This window comes from Ursus maritimus, unplaced genomic scaffold, assembly GCF_017311325.1.
Source record: "Ursus maritimus isolate PB19 unplaced genomic scaffold, ASM1731132v1 scaffold_15, whole genome shotgun sequence".
In the NCBI taxonomy this organism is placed as follows: Eukaryota; Metazoa; Chordata; class Mammalia; order Carnivora; family Ursidae; genus Ursus; species Ursus maritimus.
In genome coordinates this window covers 25544420-25565186 of record NW_024423897.1, presented here as the reverse complement: position 1 = coordinate 25565186, position 20767 = coordinate 25544420, and the positions used below count along the sequence as shown (strand labels likewise).

Genomic DNA, 20767 nt, shown 5'->3' with positions numbered 1-20767 from the left:
GAAAAACTAGATATAATAAATGGCTTGCTCAGTTTAATGGTAATTGATAATAATAATCACAGCCCTCATAGTTTATCCTTTGGGCTCAGAATTAAAGTTGACCCCTAAGAAACCTGGAAATGTGAAAAGGCCACTTAAGACAACAGGTGGGTAGACAGAAAGGCAAGTTTATGAGGCAAATAAAATTTCTAATTTCCAAAAAATAGGTACCAAATAGCAAAGTTCAAATTGCTACTTATTTACTGATGATTACGTATTAATCATTTCTACATGTATACTTTTAAGTGTTGTAATACATTGCCCAATAACATAAGATTATTAATATTTTGGCAATTTTTGTCTTTAGCTATTGGGAATTGTGCTATTAGGAACATGGGTGTACAAATACCTATTTGAGTTCCTGTTTTTAATTCTTTTGGGTATATATCCAGAAGTGGAATTGCTGAATCATGTAATTCTATGTGTAATTTTTTTAAGGAACTGCCTAAAATTTTTTAAGGAACTTTCCATAGCCACACTGCATGATTTTACATTCCCATCAGAAATGCACTATTTTCTCCTTTTTTACATCCCACCAACACTTATTTTTTTGATAACCATCCTAATAGGTATGAAGTCATATCTCATTGTAGTTTTGATTTACATTTCTCTAACAATTAGTAATGTCGAGCATCTCTTTATGTACTATTGGCTACATATAGATCTTTGGGTAAACGTCATTCAAGTCCTTTTCCATCCTTTACCCAGTTTTAATTAGGCAATTGGTTTTTTGGTTGTGTGACTCCCTCTTGAAATTTAAGATGTATCTCTACTTTGGCTAATTTAGTCAGTAGAGCATTGTGAATCTTGATCTTGGGGTCAAGAGTTCTAGCCCCATGTTGGGTGTAGAGATTACTTAAAAAAAAAATAAAGAATTATCCCTACTTACTGATTTCTAGGAGTTCTTTTACCTGTATTTTGGTCCTTACTGTTTTATATTGTAAATATTTTCTCCTTGTTCGTTATCTTTCATCTTCTTTTATAGTATCTTTGGTTTAGAAGTTTTTATATTTTCTGTCATTTTTTCCTGTATACTTTCTAGGTTTTATTTCTTGTTTAATGTTTTTATATTCTTATATTATTAATAAACACTTCATTTACTGCTACCAATTTACTGATGTAACATTCTTTAAAGGCTAATCAGCAAATAGATATTTGCTATATAATTTACATTTAATCTAAAATTAACTGTAGCTTATATTTTGTAGGTATAATTAATTAAATGCTGTGTTTGTAATTGACTCTAGATCTCTGTTGCTACCTTAACTATTTATAATCGGAGGAAAATTTTTCTCTACATCCGAGATTTGGTTTTTTAAAAATAATTGCTGTTTCCGTGATTAGGGAGCAGTTACTTTGCACATGACCCAGTGAAACCTACACACACATATACACATATATATATGCACGTATTATGTGTGCGTTCTTAGGCAAAATTTTCTGTGATAAATTCTATGAATATATATTTTCAAATAATAAAAATTTCTATTTATGATTACTTTGCAATCTAGCCTATCTTTAAAGTTTTTTCTTACAAAAAGTTTTGTGATTTTTAACTCTTTCTCATAGGATTGTTTTACTTAACATCTTTTGTCACTTTTTTATTGTGTTGTCTTTTATATACAGCATGATAAAAATATGAGATGGTTTTTCATCTATGTATCTGTTTATAAAAGTTATCTGTTTTCAGAAAGTGATATATAGCTTCATTCTTCTGATTAGTTGGAGATAAATCTAAAACTTTAAAAATACATCTTTATATATGCTTCTAAAAATTTGCTTTAGTTTATGACTAATATACAATAAGATTTTATTGTACAATTTAAGAGAAAATTGTTTAAATCATATTCACTGTGTAATCCGAAGTTACACACTTCATGGATTATAGAGTTTTAATCTATGTAGAAAACTTTGAAGTTTTAATCTAGCACTTCTCTTCATGAGAGGAACCCTACAGCTTCATTTTCTTGAAATGTAGTACGTTTTTTAATATTTCCATATTTGAAGTTCTCCTGAGTTCCCTTATCATTGCCTGATTTTTTTCTTATAATATATTGATTTGGTGAAGAGTATTCAGAATGTTTTTATTGTCATATTATTGGTCTTAATGATTTCCAGAGTAAATAGATTTTAAAAAGTGCTAATTATACTCCTTTAATATAACAACCAACACATGTATTTTAACTGTTTGTATAAATAATTTAAAATAATTTCCATATAGATGTATTTTGTGTATATGTATTTCTGAGCAGGGTATTTAAAGTAGTAAGGAATTATATTAATTTGGGGAAATAACTGACAGATTTTTAAAAAATATATATAAGCAAAAAAGCCTTTTGTATTATCAGTTATCTTTAAATTATGCCATTAGTAGGTAGACTTTCTCTAAAGCTGTGTACACCACAGCTGTTGAAAGTTGAACTTTTGCTTGAGGTTTTGCATCAAATATTAGTGTTCATGTTGTGTCAAAATTATGATAGAGGTTTTACTTCATTTCAAGAAGAACGCACTTGGGACACCTGTGTGGCTCAGTTGGTTAAGCGTCTGCCTTCGGCTCAGGTCCTGATCCTAGAGTCCTGGGATTGCTCTCCCTCTGCCCTTTCCCCCAGCTTGTGTTTGTTCTCTCTTTCTCTCATATAAATAAATAAATTCTTTAAAGGAAATAGAGAAGAAAGAACTTAATACTGTATATTCTGTTGGTTTTGAAGTTTGAGTCATGATTGTATAAGCTAATTTTCTAAAGAGAAATCTACTTAGGTTGGCTTAATAATTTGGAAAATGTAAAATGTTAAATTTAACAAACAGTGACAGTATGACTTTTAATTAGTATAGAGTATGGTGTTTATATGACGTCAGACAAACAAACCTGATAGCTTTAAGTAATTTCTTTGGAATGAGGGTCAGATGATGCTAATATAAAGGAGCTAGATTCAGTGACCATTTTATTTCTTACTTAATATTTCTGTTTTTCACTCTTTAGACTTTCTTCAATTCTGTGAATGGGATACAGGACTAAACTAATAACATTAGTTAACATGATCGTAGAAATCATTTCTATTTAAACTACTTTCGTTTTGAAATTAGAGTGAAGAAACTTTGTTAACATTATATAATTAAATTCTATAATATTATTTTCGGCCATGAAGAATATGATTGAGAGTTTTCTTTTTCTTTCTGATGTGGTCATTTAGGAATCAGCATTCCAGAAGGATTGATATAGCTTTGCATTTCTGAAGGGTTGATACAGCTTTGCATTTTTCTTCCTGGTAGTGGCAGACTAGCTACTGTACACTCATGGAGATGGTACTTGTCACTGATGGCCTTTCTGTGACAGAGAGCCTATAGACTGACATGAAGTGCAGCCTGTTGTGAACTCCTAAGTGAGTCTGCCAAAAACTCAGCAGACAGAACTAATTGGGGAGAAAAAGGATTTTTGTGCCCTCTTCTCTTTCTTTCTATTCTTTTTTGTTTTATAAGACAGATATTGTTAAAGTAGCTCATTTATGTAAGATTTGTCTGCCTCTCTTTTCTCATTGCATGGATCATTTTTTAACTTAAAGTCTTGCACTGCAGGTTGCTAAGCACTTCCACATGGAGGTTGGCCCAGGACCAAGCTCGAGACATGCAACTCATAACAGTTGATGAAAAATTGGTAAGAATTTTCTATTATACACGGCTATGATTCTGCCTTCAGGGTTCTTTTTGTACAATAGCTTTTCAGAATGGTGTTTTGGGTTCTTCCAGGAGAGTGATTTGAATTTGAATTTCTAGATTGTATGTAATTATAAGAGAAAATATTCATTACAAAAATATAATTTGGTTAAGCATTATACACAATATTAAGTCATATGCAGATATTAAGAGATTAAAATTACAAAAAGCTTCATTTTTGTGGTGTTGATAAGTAGCAATCAGAACATTTTAAATTAATGAATATGAATTGAACATGAATATTAATATAAATATAAATGAATATGTATAGTTTTTTTTCTCACTATACTCCTGTTTAATTAAGTTGTAAGACACTTAACCAGGTAGTACCTAAACTTAAGTATATTGGGTTTCTATGGAACCAATTGTTGTTGTTACTGTATGGATATATGTGTGTATACACACACATGTTACATTTCTACATTATGCATGAGAGATTACAACTAGCAACAAATAAATAATATTCTGTTAATCAGTAGTGGATAGAATTATGGTAACCATCACTTAAACATTTTTTCTATGTGTGATGTTACTTTAGAGGTAACTTATTATTTATGTTTATATTGTAAAATAGCATAAATTTTGTAATGTCTAAGACTTGTAAAAATGTGTAATAGTATAAACGTGCTTTTTCATTTTTTTATCTGGTTTACCATTATCAGATGGATGGGTATGTTTCTTAACTACTCTTCTTCTGGTTGTACATTCTTTTATCACTCAGTTTTGACTCTGTAAGCATAATTTAATAGATCACACTTAAAGATCTAAACACTGTTTATACCACTAAAGATATAAACAGATATATAAATAGGTGAGTAAACAGACAGACAATGGATAGGTAGTTTGGAAAACTCCGATCTTATGCTTAAAGCTGGTTAGTTTTATCTTTAAACTGTCTCTTAGATCTGCTTGCTGACATTGGCATCATCCTAGTCTAGGCTACCATCATCTTTCACCTAGATTGCTGCAGTAGTTTTTAAATTGATCTCTATAGATACTTTAATCTTCCTTTAATTCATTTTCCAAAGGATAAACAGAATTGTCATTTAAACACTGGTTTTGTCACTTCTTGTGTATGATCCATTGGTTTTCTTACTGACCTAAAAGTAAACATTAAAATCCTTACATGGGTTTTGAGGTCTTGCGTGATTAAAGTCCTGCCTTCCTCTCTAGGGTTTATCTTGTACCACTGTGCTATATACACTGTGCTCCAGCCACACTGAGCCTGGAACTTGCTGTTCCTTTCCCTGCTTCAGGGCATTCACATTCCAGTTCACTCTGCCTAGATGCTTTTCACCAATCCCCTAGCTCTTATCCAGGGACCCTCTACTTCTTCTTCAAATATTAATCAAACAACACGTGCTTACTTAGTCAAGTATAAAAGAAGTGAGACAGGTTTGAGTGTAAGAGGAGGATGATTTACACATGCCATGCATTGATTAATTAATGAGGGTACTATTTTAATTTTTCCAGTGACCATCTTTTAAACCCCAAGAAATTTTCTTCTTGTTCTAATATTGTGGGGTTTACTCTTTATAAGATTTTCAAGTTTTGTAGAATTAGTAATGCTTTTAAGTTCTCTTCTTTCTAGTTTGAGGAATAAGCGAGGTAGCAATCTAGTTCTCTAAACAAGGTGGTGTGAATCATACCAGAGAGGTATACAGACTGCTTTGAGTTTTGTTTTTTATCTCATTAAATCAGTTGCATACTTTCAGTGAATTTTGTTGCCCTGTTTAGATTTTTTCCAGCTTTGTTATGTCTTTCTTGAAGTGTATTAGTCAAAATGTCTGTTCCAGCTGAAATCAGTTCAAGTCTTACTTATAAATTATTCATAGCTACTGAAGTAATATTTAAACAGATAACTGAAACCCATAGGTAATTTTCAAACATGAGTTTTAACCATTCGTTTAGGTTTATATTAAAATGCAAATATTAGATAATCAAATAGGTAACATAATGTTGATAGGGGTTTCAGGTCTTTTTGTTTCCACACACTACCTACTTGATGAAAGGTTCAGTTGATAGCATAATGACAAGACAAATGGCTGAAGGGTACTTCCAGAAATATTGAGCAATTGGAGTTGATTATGTTTGCATTTTGAACAAAAATTATTATAAAAATATATAGTAACCCCCCCAGCCCTTATCCACAGGGGTATGTTCCAAGACCCCCAGTGGATGCCTGAAGCCACGGATAGTACTATATATGCTATGTTTTATCTATATATACATATCTATGATAAAGTTTAATTTACGAATTAGGCACAGTAAGAGATTAACAACAATAAAATGGAATAATTATAACAATATACTCTAATAAAAGTTATGTGAATGTGATCTCTCTCAAAATGTTTTATTGGACTGTACTCACCCTTGTGATGTAAAATGCCTACGTGATAAGATGAAGTCAGGTGAATGATGTAAGCATTGTGAACTAGTGTTAGGCTACTATTGACCTTCAGATAGATATGTTAGAAGGAGAATCATTAGTTTCCAGACGGTGGTTGACTATGGGTAACCAAAACTGCAGAAAGCAAAACTGTGGATGGGGTGGTGCAGGAGTGGGGGATCTACTGTATATCAACATTAATGATAAAAATATTTCAAAATGTGAAGTGAATATAAGTATTTTAGAAGGAGATGTGGAAACAGCATTTTCACATCGATATTATGTAATGTAAACCAATTTATTAGCCAAGTATACCATTTTATTTTATTTTTTTTTATTTTTATTTATTTTTTTTTTTTAAAGATTTTATTTATTTATTTGACATAGAGACAGCCAGCGAGAGAGGGAACACAAGCAGGGGGAGTGGGAGAGGAAGAAGCAGGCTCCCAGCGGAGGAGCCCGATGTGGGACTCGATCCCGGAACGCCGGGATCACGCCCTGAGCTGAAGGCAGACGCTTAACGACTGCGCTACCCAGGCGCCCCCCAAGTATACCATTTTAATTAACTACTCAGCACTAGATTACTATTATATTTGTACCTGATATTGGATAAAAGAAAGAATCTTAATTGTAAGGTAAGAGAATTGGCCATTATCATGATTTCTATGGGATATTCTTACATAATACATTAAAATTAATATAGGTGATTCCTGTTATAGCCCAGGGCTTAAGCACATGGACTAAACTTAGTTGGGGATAAAGTTTTGTGGTTTTTGGAAAATGGGTCCTAGGAGTTTAAAACCAGAGGATAACATTAGATGTTACCTAGTTATATTACTGAATCCGGTTATTTTTCATTTAAAAGATTGTTCAGCTTTTTATTCAAGAGAAATTTTATGGGGAAATCCGGTAAGTGATTAACTAGATAAAAGCTGAATTGCTGGAGGGTAAGGGTTAGGAACATGAAGGAAGACTTGTAAGCCTTCTCCAAGACAGTTTTCTTGGGGGACTTCATAGAGTGAGATTTGGAAAAATAATTTAATTTTCTATCCTTTTTTATTAGACTGAACAACTTGTTCTCAAACTTCTGTTCAAAAAATTTCCAGTTAACTGGTACTCATTTCTCTTGAGGCTACTCTTTATATTATTAATCAGCCATAATTATTAGAAAGCTATTTCTTACTGAGAAAAAAATAGTCTTTTCAACAAATGAAGATGGAACAATTATATAGTCAAATGCAAAACAAAACAAAAAACCCTTCGTCCATACTTTGTACCATATGCAAAAATTAACTCAGAGTTCTAAATGTAAACTCATAGTTCTAAATGTAAAACTAAAAATTATAATACTTCTAGAAGAGAATGTAGGACAAACTCTTTGTAATTTTGGGTTAGACATATATTTTATTTATTTATTTTTAAAGATTTTATTTGAGAGACAGAGAGTGAGTGAGCGAGCGAGAGCGCAAGCTGGGGGAGGGGCAGAAAGGGAGGGAGAAGCAGACTCCCTGCTGAGCAGGGAGCCCAACGTGGGCCTTGATCCTGGAACCCTGGGGTCCTGACTTGAGTCGAAGGCAGACACTTAACCAGACACTTAACCGACTGAGCCACCCAGGCGCCCCATATTTTATAGATACAAACCTAAGTGCAATTGGTTAAGTGTCTGACTCTTGATCTCAGCTCAGGTCTTCATGGCAGGGTCATGAGTTCAAGCCCCACATTGGGCTCCATGCTGGGTGTGGAGCCTACTTTAAAAAAAAAATTATGAAGTTGGGTTTCCTTACAGTCAAAAATTTCTGGTCTTTGAAAGAGATTGTTAAGAGAATGAAAAGACAACGCACAGATTGGGAGAAAATATTTATGAAACACATTTCTGATAAAGGAGTTGTATCCAGAAAATCAACAACACTACAACTAAATAATACATTAACTCAAATAAAAATGAGCACTTTACCCAGAAAATATTCAGATGGCAAATGAGCGTAAAAAAAGATGTTCCACTTCATTAGTAATCATGGAAATGAATATTAAAACTGCAGAGATACCACTGTACATTTATCTGAGTGGCTTAAAAATATTGACCATACCGAATACTGACAAGGACGCAGACCTACTGCAACTCTCATACAGTGCTGATGGGAATGCAAAATGACAGCCATTTTGGAATACAGTGCGGTAGTTTATTATAGAGTTAAATATACACTTACCATATAAGCTAGCAGTCTCACTTCTCAATATTTACTCAAGTGAAATGAAATCTTGTGTTCACACAGAATCCTGCACACAAGTGTTTTTAATAGCTTTATTCATAATTCCAATAACTGGAAACACCCCAGCTATACTTCAGTACCTCTAGACAATAAACTTTTACTTACCAGTTAATAACAAACCTGGATGAATCTCCAGTGCATATATTAAGTAAAAGAAGCCTCACAGGCTACCTACTGTGTGATTCCATTTATTTGACATTCTAGGACAGGCAGAACTCTAGGGATAGAAAATTGATCACTTTGTCAAGGTTGGATGTAGGAGGCAGAATATACTAAAAAGGGCATTAGGAAATTTGGGGGGGAGGTGATGGAACTGTTCTGTTTCTTGATTATGCATTGATTCTTTTTTCAAAATTCTTATTTGTTTTTGTTTTTTCAAGATTTTATGTATTTACTTGAGAGAGAGAGCACAGAGGGTGAAGGAGAAGCACCCCCTGCTGAGCAGGGAGCCCGATACCATACAGGACTAGATCCCAGGATCCTGGGATCATGACCTGAGCCGAAAGCAGATGCTTTATTGACTGAGCCACCCAGGGGCCCCATAAAACCCTCATTTATATTCATTTGTTTAAAAAAACCATAGAACTGTAAGCTTTAAAGGATAAATTTTTTTTTGTTTATAAACTACATCTCACTTTTTTAAAAGGGGAAAAGATTGTTTCTTAATTTGGTGTTAATCTGCTCCCCCCCCTTTTAAGATTTTATTTATTTGAGAGAGAGAGATAGTGAGAGAAAGCATGAGTGGGGAGGAGAGGGAGAAAGAAGCAGGCTCCCGGCCAAGCAAGGAGCCCGATGCGGGGCTGTATCCCAGGGCCCTGGGATCTGACATGAGCCGAAGGCAGACGCTTAACCAACTGAGCCACCCAGGTGCCCCACTAATCTGCTTCTTTATAACTAATATCCATTGGTTCAAGGTCTGCCCTAATATACAGGGCATGCCATTTTCTACATGACAGCCTTCTGTGTATTTGAAAACAGCTCTTTGGTCATCCTAACTCAGTGGTTCTCAAAGAATGGTCTGGGCAGGGTAGAGGTGGGGGGTGGCCCAAGACCCTCATAAGAGTCCACAAATCAGACTGTTTTAAAAGTTATACAAAGATGTGTTGACATTGACATTTAAGGTACAAAAGCAATTTTCGTACATCTGTGCTACTAGTCATTTTATTCTTTGCTTTCTTGCATTCATGATTAAAAAAAACCCAGTTTCACTTAATGTCCTTGATGAATCACAGCAAAAATTATTACTTTAAAAAATTTCAGTGCTGCATAAACATCTTTTTATGTTCCATGTAACAAAACAGAAGTCATATGCATAAAACACTTCTGGTGCATACTAAAGTACTACTGTTGTCTCAAGCAGAGCACCTGTATGGTTGAGTTGCTGTTGGAAACTGAACTTAGTCACATTTTTCATGGAACACCTTTTAAGTGAAAAAACAGTAACAGATGACAGGCAAATGATGGTTATTCAATTTTCAGTACATGGAAGACATTTTCTCAAAAACTAATTTCAAGAAGTGTTGCCAGTGGTAAACTGCAAGCTTTCAAGTGAAAATCAGAATTTTTGTAGAACTTGATTCTACCATTTAATCTGATTGAGCTTGACATCTTTCCAATACTTAAAGACTGTTCTAATAGGATTGGTGGTGGTATTAAATTTTTAAAATATTGTGTAATGAAATATGCTAACAATTGGAAGATGTGCATACCTCTATGAAATAGTATTTTCCATATGACCAGTGTATGATATTATAAAATCATGCATTGGTAAAATTTCATTTAAAGTGCAAGAAAGAACAATGGACTTAATGTAACGGGGTATGAAAATATTGAGGCTAGGGGCGCCTGGGTGGCTCAGTTGTTAAGCGTCTGCCTTCGGCTCAGGGTGTGATCCTGCAGTTCTGGGATTGAGCCCCACATCGGGCTCTCCTGCTGGAGCCTGCTTCTTCCTCTCCTACTCCCCCTGCTTGTGTTCCCTCTCTCACTGGCTGTCTGTCTCTCGCTGTCAAATAAATAAATAAATAAATAAAAATCTTAAAAAAAAAAAAGAAAATATTGAGGCTATTAAAATATTGCTCTCTTCTAATTACATATCTGAGGGTGGATTTTCTTCATCTATTGAAACCAAGACAACTTAGCACAACAGTCTGAATTCAGGAACAGATGTTAGAATTCAGCTGTCTTTTATTAAGGTAGATATTAAAGATTTTCAAAAATGCAAATCATTGCCACTCTTAGTTTTTGAAAATAGAGTTACTTTTCATTATAATATTATTTATATAGATATATAATCAGTTTATTTTAAGTATATATTTAAATTTTTTCCATTTTAATTTCTTATACGGTAAGTATCTATAGATATATCTCTTATAAATAAAACCTCATTGGGGTCTCAATAATTTTTAAGCATATAAGGGAGTGCTGAGGCCAAAATGTTTGATAGTTATTATCCTAAGTCTTCTCTTTTCTGAGTTAAACATCCCTAGGGCTTTGATTCATTTCACATGAATTCCAGTTAATTCTTTATCTTGATTACTTCCCAGTTTGACTGAATCCTTTTTAAATGTTGTAGCCAGGATTTCTTATGATACTCCAGATGTATGGTGCAGGGTATGGGAGGAATTATTACCTCTATTCCTTTTAATCTCAGCAGTTCTAGTAAAGCAACTTAAAATTTAGGTTCTCATACTTCTTAGTGTGGATTTCATGGAGAGCTAAAACCTAAGATCCTTTTTTATTTGTACTATTATCAAGTCGTATTTTGTTTCTTTCATCTTAAATATATGCTGTTTTTAACTTTTAGATTAGCTCAAACAGCATGTTAATCAAATGAAGCTTAATTTTTTTTTTTTTCTGCTATCACATCTGACAGGCCAAATTTAATAAAATGTTTTGTTCTGGGCATCAGTTGTATATTGATAACATGTTTTCTCGTTTCTTTTTAAGACATAGAATGTGGAGGGGGTAAATCTGCCTGACATTTTCTAATGTAAAGAATCTGTTCCCTAATTTTAGAACTATATACAGTGTTGACATACTAGAGAAAAAATCTTTAGAGAATAAAATTCTATTTCCTGGATTACTGTTAATAATACATTTTTTGTTAGAGTACATGGTAAATTTCTAATCGGTCAGTCTTAAGAATGTCTTCTCTTTTGCATAAACTTTTTCATTTACTGATAAAAGAACTAGTAAAATTTTAAATATCAAAAGTAGATGACAGCGTTTTAAAATAATCTTGTCCATTTATGTAGAAGCTCAGTGTTAAAAAAAAAAAGCTTTTTGTGGGTTACACCATTATTATTTCCAAATATGAAATACTTCCTAAAAATAGTAAGTGAAGCTTGCAAATGGTTTTTTGGTCCTTAGTTTTTGTTTCCGAAGTTGCTGTGCCATGGAGGTTGGGTAAAGAATGTCTTTGCATTTGTGCTTTATTAAGAGAGTAACTTTTCTTCTTTTATGCCACCTTACCTTCATCTCCTTTCAGTGCATTTGATGAAAACCAAAGTCCCATGAACATGTAAAAAAGAAGTTAAATTTTCAGTACTCTTTAAAGATTTTGTGTAGGTGCTCCCCCACAAAACAGCCAAAGCATACATTAAACCTCCGTAGGTATGTCTTTGATTTGTTTTTTTGTTTGTTTTTAATCATTTTTATTACCTCTTTATTTACCTTATATTAACTATATACAAAAGTAGAAAAATACCCTCATAATATGTAAGAATTGTTTCAGTTTATTAATAAAAAATGTGAAATGAGCTTTAATAGCTTGTACATTAGTATATTTTGTAAAATTATGTTGGCTGACATATTTTCTTCATTTTTCATTTATTTATTCAATAAATATTTGGGCACTTGTGTGTGCCAGGCACATATGTGAGTTTGAATGGCTTGTTTTCTTTTAGGTGCTTAGTTATTTTGTTTAAAATCTATTAAGTACTACCTGTTTTAAATCTTAACAAAAGTATTATGGTTACCCATGCATCCTTAACACAAATGCATATGAAAAAGGAAACTTTATTTAGCAGTCTGTAATACAACTCAAGTTGCGGGGGTGTGTGGAATGGGTATCATTTTAAAGCTTTTTCTTGAGAAATTGCAATATACACTATTAATGAAAGATCCTAATATATTTTGGAGATTTTAAGTAGTCTGTATTTATATCTCTAAAAATAAGGTGTGTATGTAAAATAGAGTCAATGTTTTGAATGTTACAAATTTGTTTACTACTTGACATTTTCTTCCAAAGAGCAGTAACACAGCAGTTAAAGCTTTGTTACTTGCTGATAATTTGCTGTATATAATTGCCGTTTGATTAAGTACATGGTATTAGTAGCACACTCAGTCAACTGGGTGATAATATTGCTGTTTTAGAAGTGTCTGTCAGCAGCAAGAAGTTGTTTAATAGAATTTTTTTGTCACTTTAATAGGTTTAGAATTTTTTCATTGCTTGAACTTGCTTTAAGAAATTTGTAAAAATGAATGATGTTTGCAAGCCTTCAGAAATGAAACAATTATGTTTGCTACACAAGTATTTGTTTTATGTTTTATGTTGGTTTCTTCCTAATGTATTAAAAGTTTATAGATGAAAACTTTTTATAAGTCTGCAAACTTGAAATAAAAATCAGTCCTTAAGAGGTGACCAGCACGAAAAGATAAACCTAAGTTAAAGGCTTAGATTTGCTTTGACTGCTTGCTTTTTGGGTGGGGGTGGGAGGGTCAGTTTTCTTTTGGTGAGATTACTTTTGGTGCATGGCAGCGCTATCTCTGCTAGATTATTGGAAGGACTAGTGTCTGCATTTGGGGTTATACAGCCTTCTAGCATCTCAAGTGTCTGTTTTGTCTGGACTTTCCTCACGCGGCATTCTTGTGCAAAAATTTCAAGGCTTTAGTCTGGAGCACTGGGTCAAAGGATATGTCTCTTTGAAGGGTAGACAGGAGTTTTTTATGTTTTATTCACTAAGTAGTATTTCATTTTACATCAAAGAATAGCAGTCTTTGAGAACCTTCCATGGTGGCAGTTTAGCATGTGGGGTTTTTTTTTTCTCTAAGACTTTCACTAAATATGGAATAATGTTTCTTCGTGTTTTTCAGTCTACAGATGCTTATTTATATTCTTGTAATTCAGATGAGACTATTAAAATAAAAAGAGAAAAAGCATTGACTAAATATAAATGTTAGTTTGCAATATAGTTTTATGTTTTAAAAACAACTATAGTTTTTTTTTTTTACAATGTACTTCTATGGTTTTACACTACCCCTTAGCTACTGAAAAAAATTGTTGAATAGCCTTTAAAATTGTAGCAATACTACTGCTTAAAATTCTAAAGAAGTAATGACTAATGATTTAGAAGTGTAAATTATATAGTGAAATGGCCATTCTTTAATTGGCCTTTTTTTAGGCACTGTGTGTGTGTGTGTGTGTGTGTGTGTGTGTGTGTGTGAGAGAGAGAGAGAGAGAGAGAGAGGGTGGGAGAGACGGAGAGAGAGAGAGAGAAAGGGAAGGGAGGGGGAAGAGATACTGATTTTGGAAAATATCAAAAGCTGTGAAAAAAAAAACTGTGAAGTAATGAAAAATGTAGATTCGGTAGGGCTTAGAGGTAAATGTTCTTCCTACACATTTGAGATAAGTTAATCAGTAAATGTATTTTGTACCAATAATATTAATCAACTAAGTGATTGTTTATATGTTTAGAAGGTTATTAAATTGCATTTAATATTTCTGTCACAGGACATACATACCTAAGCATATGGGCTGATGTTAAAATAGCTTATTTTTATGTTTACAGATGAAACATGCTCTTAAATTACTGAAAATTTATCTAAATAGAGTAAATTGATCATTTAAAATAGAAATACTTCTACTCTCGTTAATAACATATCAATTTTAAAACAACTTCAGTTAACTCTTACATTTAATATTGATTAAAACAAGTCAAATCATTTATTATATAGTTATTTTAAATAAAATTATGTATGTAATTTTGTTGTCTGAAACACTCCTAATTAAAATAAGTTACTTTCACATATTATCACATTATATAAAACTTGTACTTATTACATGCTTACAGAGGAAATGGATGTTAATAATTTTTATGCAGGCAGGAACCATTTAATTTAAAATAGAGAATGATCTTTCTATATTAAAATTGTTTAAGGAACAAAAGATCTTTCCTCTACAGTATTCAGCCATCTCTATTATCTGTGATTCTTCAGCAATTAAAGCAGATTTATTTTCCTCTTTGTTCCTACTTGGAATACTTGAACAATGCTGGAGAATTGAACTGACTGGACTGTTTTATCTTTCAAAAGCTTTAAAGTTCTATGTACCAATTAGCAAAATACAGTAAAGGTTTAAACTGTTAATAGCCACAACATCTTTAATGCATAGATCTGTAGTATGCTAGGGCTGTATAACAGTTCTCCATTGTATGTCTCTTTTAAGGAGAGTTACTGTGTCAGTTCTTTTCTTGCTTTACTACCTGCTGTGTATGGAAATTGTGTGTAGTACTTGACACTTGCTTTCACGAATTTAAAATTCTTGCATGTTATTATGTAGGAGCTTTGGCTCTCAATAAAGTAGAATTGATAATATTTTACTTGTTTGGATTTTGATTAAGATTTTTTGGTCATATTTTAGAGATTATACAATTTATATGTGAAAATGCATTATCTGTTTTTCTATAATGAATTCAAGGTACATAAGCTGTATGTTATCTCCTTGGAATTCATTTGACTGAATATAATTGAGGAGAATCATCAGTGTTTGTATCAGAATATGTAGATACATGATGTTTTGTGTTTGAATATAGGTGGGTTGTTTGATTGTTGCTTATTTGGTAGTAGAAAGAGTATTTTGTTTTTAGAGTTATTGCTTTTTTAATTGTCCAGCTTACCCAGATAATTGCAGAACTCAAGAATTTCTCCAAATATCTGCTTCAAACTTGTTAAGGCCTGATGTTCATCATATTATAGTAAGTTCTTAAAGAATGCAGAAGTGAGAGGAAGTGAAGAAAATAGTAACATCTTTTGATAGTAGTTACTTTTTTCTCTTTATCTCATATATCTCAGGGAATAGAATTAGAGCAAAGGAAAAGAGAATGCAGACCTCAGAATTTGAGACTAGCAAACTATTCTGTTTCTATGTTCAGGCTTTTTAATTTTATATGACTTAGTCTGTGCTGATTCTAACTCTTTAAAATACCACTGCAAGCTTGCAAATATCATTCATGTTTTACAAGATGAGGAAGTTTGAAAAAGGATAGTGATATGGAACCCTTATGGTATGCAGTGTACTGTCTTCACAAAACTCTGCTTCTTCATAAGGCATACTTTCAAGAGTGTATGAATAGGCTTTTTGTTCCATTCCTGTTTCATGTTTAATACTTCTTTCAGCTTTGAGTATATTGCATATTAGTAACTGAGTGGGTTTTTTAAATTTTAATGCTTCCACTAAAATAGGTATAAAAAATGATCTTGGCTTTCTCTAAGCAACACATGGGACATATGTTGGCCTGAGAACGCTAATGTAATTTCAAGAACTGAGGATCTGATTAGTGTACAGATTTGCATCTATTACAATGACTACTAAGTGTATATTATAATTAAAATCTGTCAGTTAAAAAGATTTTTAGACCTAATTGAGTAGTTTGAGATTTGACATCTAAGAAATTAAAATAAGGTTCCTAGTTCAATAAGCATCATAATATATTAAACATTCAAATACGGCTGATGAGGCCTGTGCCTGGAGTGTTTAGAGAGTAAAACTACTCTAGGGCTAGTTTTCTTTTTATTTATTTATATTTATGATTTTTTTTAAGAGAGGGAGGCAGGGGGAGGGGCAAAGGGAGAGGGAGACAGAGAATCTTAAGTAGGCTACACCTCCAGCACAGAGCCCCAGAGGGCTCAATCTCACAACCCTGAGATCATGACTTGAGCCGAAATCAAGAGTTGAGCACTTAACCAACTGAGCACGCAGGCGCCCCTAGGGCTAGGAATTTTTAACTATGACAATCTGTAGTTGTTTGTGAAGATCCTGCAAGGGATTTTTTTTTTTTTTTACTTCTCTCTTATTTATAGCTTAAAATCTTACTGTACTTTATCATTTGTTTATTCCATTTTTTGAATGTGTGTGTGTATGTATGTATGTATATATGTATGTCTATGGCACCGTTATTAAGCACCTATATATATTATTTGAGCATCTATATAGATATAAATATGGAACAACATTGTTGCCCTTAAAGCTTGTATTCTCATGTGTAAGCATATGCCAACTTTCTAAATAATTAATGTATGTATAGATTAATGAATGTTATATAAAAAAAAGCAAGGTGATGGGATAGAGAGTAACTGGGGGTTTGGGTAGAATAGGGGTTATTTATAGGGCAATCAAAGCAAGCCATTTTGAGAAGGTACGATATTTGAACAAAGATCTGAATGATGAGAAAGAGTTGGCTAAGTGAGAATCCAAGAAGAACATACCAGGCAGAGGAAGAAGCTCGTGCTCCAAAGTGTAAACCAGCTGGTAGTAGTCAAGAGAGGGAAAGCAGTGACGTAATGAGAAGAGGGAGGTGAAACAAAATGAGGTCAAAGAGGTAGGCAGGGATTGGATCAGGTACAATTTTTTTTTAAATTTTTTTTTTTTTAATCCATTTGACAGAGATAGAGACAGCCAGCGAGAGAGGGAACACAAGCAGGGGGAGTGGGAGAGGAAGAAGCAGGCTCATAGCGGAGGAGCCTGATGTGGGGCTTGATCCCAGAACGCCGGGATCACGCCCCGAGCCGAAGGCAGACACTTAACCGCTGTGCCACCCAGGCGCCCCGGATCAGGTACAATTTTTAGGTTGGTGGCAAGAAGTTTGAATTTTTATCTTAATTATAATGGGAAGCCATTTTAGGGTTTTAAGTAGGAAAGTGATTTGATCTGATTTATTGATCAAAAAAGCTTGAGAATTACTTAGGTGTAATGCTTAAAGATCAGAGAAGCTCAAAGGAAGTGGTTCATTTGTTCCCATTTTTATTCACTCCTATGCCTTTTTTTTGGATGTTCATGAAATAATTTTTATAGTTTTCATAAAGTTTCCTACATGAAGTTTTCTACAACTGATTGAATTTTTAACATCCACTTAAAAAAAGATCCTTGTTTTTGTCTTTGCATTTTAGATTTTTTTACATATGGTTTAACAATTCAGTGATTCTTCCTATTAAAAAGAATCTTCTGAATTTGAAATGTTTTTTGTTAAAGATCATATTGGGACCTGAAATAATAAATTTATCTCTTTCTTCTAATTCTCCACTCTCTCTGGCCCTGCCACACTCTCCCTCCCCTTACCCCCCAAAAAAGAGAGAGAAAGTGGAGATCTGTTATCACTGTGAAGGAAGATAAATTAACTGAGCTGCTGTCCACCAAGTAGGTGCTGACAAAGCCCCAAATACATTTAAGCTTCCGTGCCTTGCTTCACCTGATGGTGTGGGCCAGTGGTGATGGTTGTCTGTCTTCATCTTAACTTTGACTCTACTTCTCTCTCTCTCTCTCTCTCTCTCTCTGCCCTTCCTTTCTCCCTCTTTCTCTCTGCTTTTTGCGATTTGTTTCTCTCTCCAGTGTTTGTATAGCTATTTCCCTCTGTCTTTGTGACTCTCTGTTCATTTTTGCTGTCTCTGAAGCTGGCAGTCATCTCTCTGTCTTTCTGACTGCTTGTGTTTCTCCTTCACCACTGTCATTTTCCCTTTTCAGCAACTGGCTATAAAGAAATACGGCTATGGACATTATCATTCTTTCCCTTTTTCCAGTCCTTTATGTCTCTTCTACTCTTCCTGTTCTTCCTCTCTTTCTCTCCTTTCTTCTACATTTCTGTTACTTTTGTCCTTTTTCTTCCTACTTCTTTCTTCTTTCCTTCTCCCAAAATGCTGGGAGAGCTAAACCAGACCTAGAAAGGAGAGACAGAGATGGCCCTACCCTCTAATAGCTTTTCTTCTCTCATTGCCTTATTTCCCCCTTTGAGAATGTATAAGATTTTTGAAGACATTTACTAACTGGGAAAAGAAACACCATGATTTGTACATTATATTATTTGACATTTTCACCCTAGTGAGAGACTGGAAAGACTGTGGACTGATTTATAGATACAACATTAGATCTTTAAATCCCTTCTTTTAGCTCTAAGACTTTGAGCAAGTTATTTAACTTCCATGTCCTCATCTTATAAAATGAAAACACCTTTTCGGATTTGTTTTGGAAGTTTATTGAGAATATCTACATTAAACAAGAAGAGATACAATATCTTATTTATTTTATCATTCAACGAAAGGTCTTTTCTTCCCTCTCCCCCCATGTGGAGTTGTATGAAGAGAGAAGCAAACTGGAATTAATGATTGTTATCCATAACTGAATCTGAAGTAATTTGGAGTATTATTCTGAGTCACATTTCTACTCAGACACTGAGTGCTAGGGGATCTTGGAGCAAAATATTGACCTCAGTTACAATGGTCTTAGGTTAATATATCAGTTGTGTTTATTTGTGTGTGTATGTGTATGTGTATTTAATAATTTTTGTTGTGTAACTTGCCTTTTTCTAACAGCCTGTGGCATTTTTACTTAATCATCTTTGATATTACTGTCTCAGTACATAGTTTCTAACAATCAGTTGTGTAGATGTATTGATATATAATTATCATTTCAATGAGAAATTTCTTTAGTCTTTTATAACCTATTTTTTAATGGGAATTTTAAACAGTATTATTCCAAAAAAGTTTTTAAAGGCCTTATTCATTTTATTGTACATTAAATTCAGTCATTAAACTGTATGTAATTTAAAAACTTTACTGATTTTAGCAGTAAAATATGTACATTGTAGAAATATCAACCTGGAAATGTAAAAGTACAAAGAAAATTAAAATTGTCTTTAATTTCAGTCTTGGTGATATTGCTCCATTTTTATATGAATATTTAAATACACCAACATTCAGTGTATTTATATATAACACAAATCATGCTTTATAGTTTGATGTCCTATTTTTTCATTTTATTTGCATTATATTGTGAATATCTCTAAAATTATTCAAAGGTATAACTGTAATGGATATATAGTCTCCCATTGTATGGCTATACAATAATAACATCTATTGTTACACTTCCCATTATTTAAAAATTTTCACAATTATACACAATGCTAGAATGAACAACTTCATACCTAAGTTTAATCTTTGATAACATCTTTTTTTTAGGATTGATTCTTTGAGTGGGATTACTAAATCTAGTATCTTTAATACTTCAAATATTTTTTAATACCTAAAGATAATTGATACAGAATACTTCTAGAGGTTTTTACTAATTAACTCTATATAATTTTAGGGTTATGCCTCTTCATAGCCTGTGCTGTTTTCCTAGCATACGTGGTCCAGTTCTATGGATGCCTTTCAGACGCTGGCACATGGGTATAACAGATTCTACCTAATATGTCTAAGAATTAGAAAACAAGAAAAGCACATAATACTTAAATGCATTGAAAGTACTTTAGAGTTTAGTACGTTCTGAGGATCAACGTTATGAAGTTAGCTATCATTGTACTATCAGTTTCTGGATATGCAAGTTGATGAGATTTCTATCATAAATATATATATATAAAATGCATAACAGTACTACTGCTATTACTATTATAATACATTTTAACAGAGTTTGTTATATATGAAATTCATATATGTTCATATATGTTATATATGAAACATTCTCCCTATTTTATATGTCAGTCTATATTCTTTCTCATTCTTGTTACAGCACCTTTCCAGAACACTGCAGGGTGATCATCCTTAAAAATTTCTATAGTACTTCTCTTTGTCATTTATTTGGTGAACTACATTATTATTGATTCTGATTTAATTTAGCTTTGTTGTAGTCAAAAACACACTCTGAATTCAGTTTTGAAATTTCCTGAGACTTTTTTTTTTATGGTTCAAAGTGTGGCCTACCTTGATGAATGTTCCATGTATACTTGGAACTATATTCTATAATTTTCTATATTCTATAAATTTCAGTTGAGTTTTAAGTTGGGTTAATAGTATTCAAATTTTTTTCATCCTTCCTAATTTATCTATATCTTCTTTCAGTTACTGAGAGTAGTGTTAACATTTCAACCTATAATTTGTGTGTTTCTTATGTTGGTCACTTTTTTGTTTCACTTATTTTGAAGCTCTACTATTAGATGCATAAACATTGAAAACTGTTATGTGTATTTGATGAATTGATGTTTTTATCCCTTATGTAACGTTCCTCTTTTCCTGGTACTAATCCTTATTCTGGAGTCTACTTTGATGATACTAATGTAACTGCTCCCGTTTTGCATGGTGCATCATATTTCAA

General features: G+C 32.9%; 1 protein-coding gene across 2 annotated transcripts in view; it reads left to right on the top strand.

The window, feature by feature from the left end:
• The window catches only part of NDUFS4 (NADH:ubiquinone oxidoreductase subunit S4), a 113892-nt gene that overhangs the window by 41717 nt on the left and 51408 nt on the right, over positions 1-20767 (top strand). For both annotated transcript variants that reach the window (XM_008692541.2, XM_008692543.2), the window contains exon 2: positions 3613-3691. In XM_008692541.2, coding sequence (XP_008690763.1) covers positions 3613-3691 — 79 coding nt within the window. The remainder of the gene's footprint in view (positions 1-3612; positions 3692-20767) is intronic.